This window comes from Pteropus vampyrus, unplaced genomic scaffold (genome assembly GCF_000151845.1).
Source record: "Pteropus vampyrus isolate Shadow unplaced genomic scaffold, Pvam_2.0 Scaffold134, whole genome shotgun sequence".
In the NCBI taxonomy this organism is placed as follows: Eukaryota; Metazoa; Chordata; class Mammalia; order Chiroptera; family Pteropodidae; genus Pteropus; species Pteropus vampyrus.
The window spans coordinates 3,611,652-3,613,412 of NW_011888915.1; the positions used below are offsets into that span (position 1 = coordinate 3,611,652).

The 1,761-nt window shown below is 41.2% G+C and overlaps 1 protein-coding gene across 5 annotated transcripts in view; it reads right to left on the reverse strand.

Moving 5' to 3' along the window:
• PRELID2 (PRELI domain containing 2) overlaps positions 1–1,761 on the reverse strand; it is a 66,172-nt gene that overhangs the window by 55,302 nt on the left and 9,109 nt on the right. For 3 of the 5 annotated variants that reach the window (XR_002782126.1, XM_023534905.1, XM_011367468.2), the window contains exon 2: positions 3–60. The exons of the other annotated variants lie outside the window; for them this stretch is intronic. Coding sequence is in view for 2 of the 3 variants with exons in the window: in XM_023534905.1 (XP_023390673.1) it covers positions 3–60 (58 nt within the window). In the remaining variant the exon portion in view is untranslated. The remainder of the gene's footprint in view (positions 1–2; positions 61–1,761) is intronic. 5 annotated transcript variants of the gene reach the window in all.

Genomic DNA, 1,761 nt, shown 5'->3' on the forward strand with positions numbered 1-1,761 from the left:
ACCTCTTTTTTCCTCTATAGTTATCACAGAGATAACATTTTTATCCATGGGGTTGGGATACTAAAAGAAAACACATAAAGAAGAATTAGCATCCACCTTTTACCAAAGTGAATTATTTCACAGTAACCACAGTTACTTGTAAGAACAGTAATTATTTCCAAGGAACATCTAAGGCCAGTTTTGAATCACGGTTCTTAATTTTACTACTTCAGCCTAGATAAGTGAGATGCTGTCATCAGCTGGACCTGTATAAAATCCAGAGGGAAACTTCTTTAGATCCAACCTAGCCCTGAGTGCAGAGGTAGGTTAGGTTAAACTAATTAAAATCAAATAATACTATTAATATTGAACTAGCCTTATTAAAATCAAGAATGCTCTTTGGGCCAGGCGCTGTGCTAAATGCTTTGTTTGCATGACCTTGTTTAAATCTCCTAACAGCCTCTGTTGTGAGTGGGTCATATGTTATCATCATCCCATCTTTCAGAAATGGAAACTGAACAAAGGTCAGAGAGCTTAGGGTCACCCAGCTAGTTAGTGGTGAGCCAGGAAATTAAACCAGACCTAAAACAGTGAATTCCTTCACTACTGTCCTATATCACGGCCCGATGGCTCAGTGACATCACAGGAATACAATCATAGAAGTTGTCTATGCCAGGTACTCAATAAATAGTTTATTTATTGACGAAATTCCCCTGAAAGACAATTTGGATATAACAAGGCTAATAATAGCAACCATTTTTGTCCTAGAAAGTTTATATAGATTTTGGTTTAATTCTCAAAACTATTCCATGAGATATATTGCTGTTTTTTCCATTTCATGTGTGAGAAGTAAGGCTCAGGTAAACTACGTAATTTGTTCAAAATCACCCAGCTAATGAGCAGTGAGACTATAATTTACACAGATAGTCTCTGTTGCCTTCAAAGCCTGCTCATCTAATTTACGCTTAAATAGCCTCCGTTACTCAAATCCAACCCTTTCCATTGCTCAAATGCAAAAAGAGAGACTCAGGGAGGGAGCAGAAGTGACTTCTTCGAAGCCACAGAATAGGGTGGCTGCTGACCCGGGTCTGCCTAGCACTCCTTGGGCCTTTTTCCCTGAGGCTTACTGCTTCATCATGTCCTCTGTCGGAAACCAGCCAACCAAGTCAAACCAGGTACCTGAATGGGGGTGCGGGGACTGAGAAAAAAGAGAAGACAGACAGGGTGCAGGAGGGAGAACAGATCTCACAACTGTCTCTCCGAGTTTATTTCTTATGCTTCTTTTTATACATAATCTGTTTTGTGTATCCCAAGATAACATAATAAGATCGAGGTACAATTTTCGACACTCCCTTTGACACTCCCTTCGACACTCCCTTCGACACTCCCTTCGACTATTCTTAATCCTCTTGCTGGAATTCCACAGAACCAGCCTTTTTCTTTTTTATGCAAGCAGGCCTCCCGAGATAATCCATGCACTCTTTTGAATTTGGGGAGCTTTAGCTCCCTACAGTCCTCAAATATGAAGAGAAAATTACAGGAAGTCTTATCCAAGACATCCCAAGGTGCTACGGAGGAAGTGAGAGCAGTGAAGGGGCTAAGGGGCAAAAGAAGAGGGGCCCTCCACTAAGCAAACTTGTGAAAGTCTTCTGAACCCCAGGAAATGGCATACAAAACTCAGTGAGTGTGGATCGCCCCCACCCCACAGTTGTGTGCGTGCGTACGTGTGTGTGTGAACTAGAAATTTTACACTAAGGTAAAATGAGAGTATTTCCTTTACTA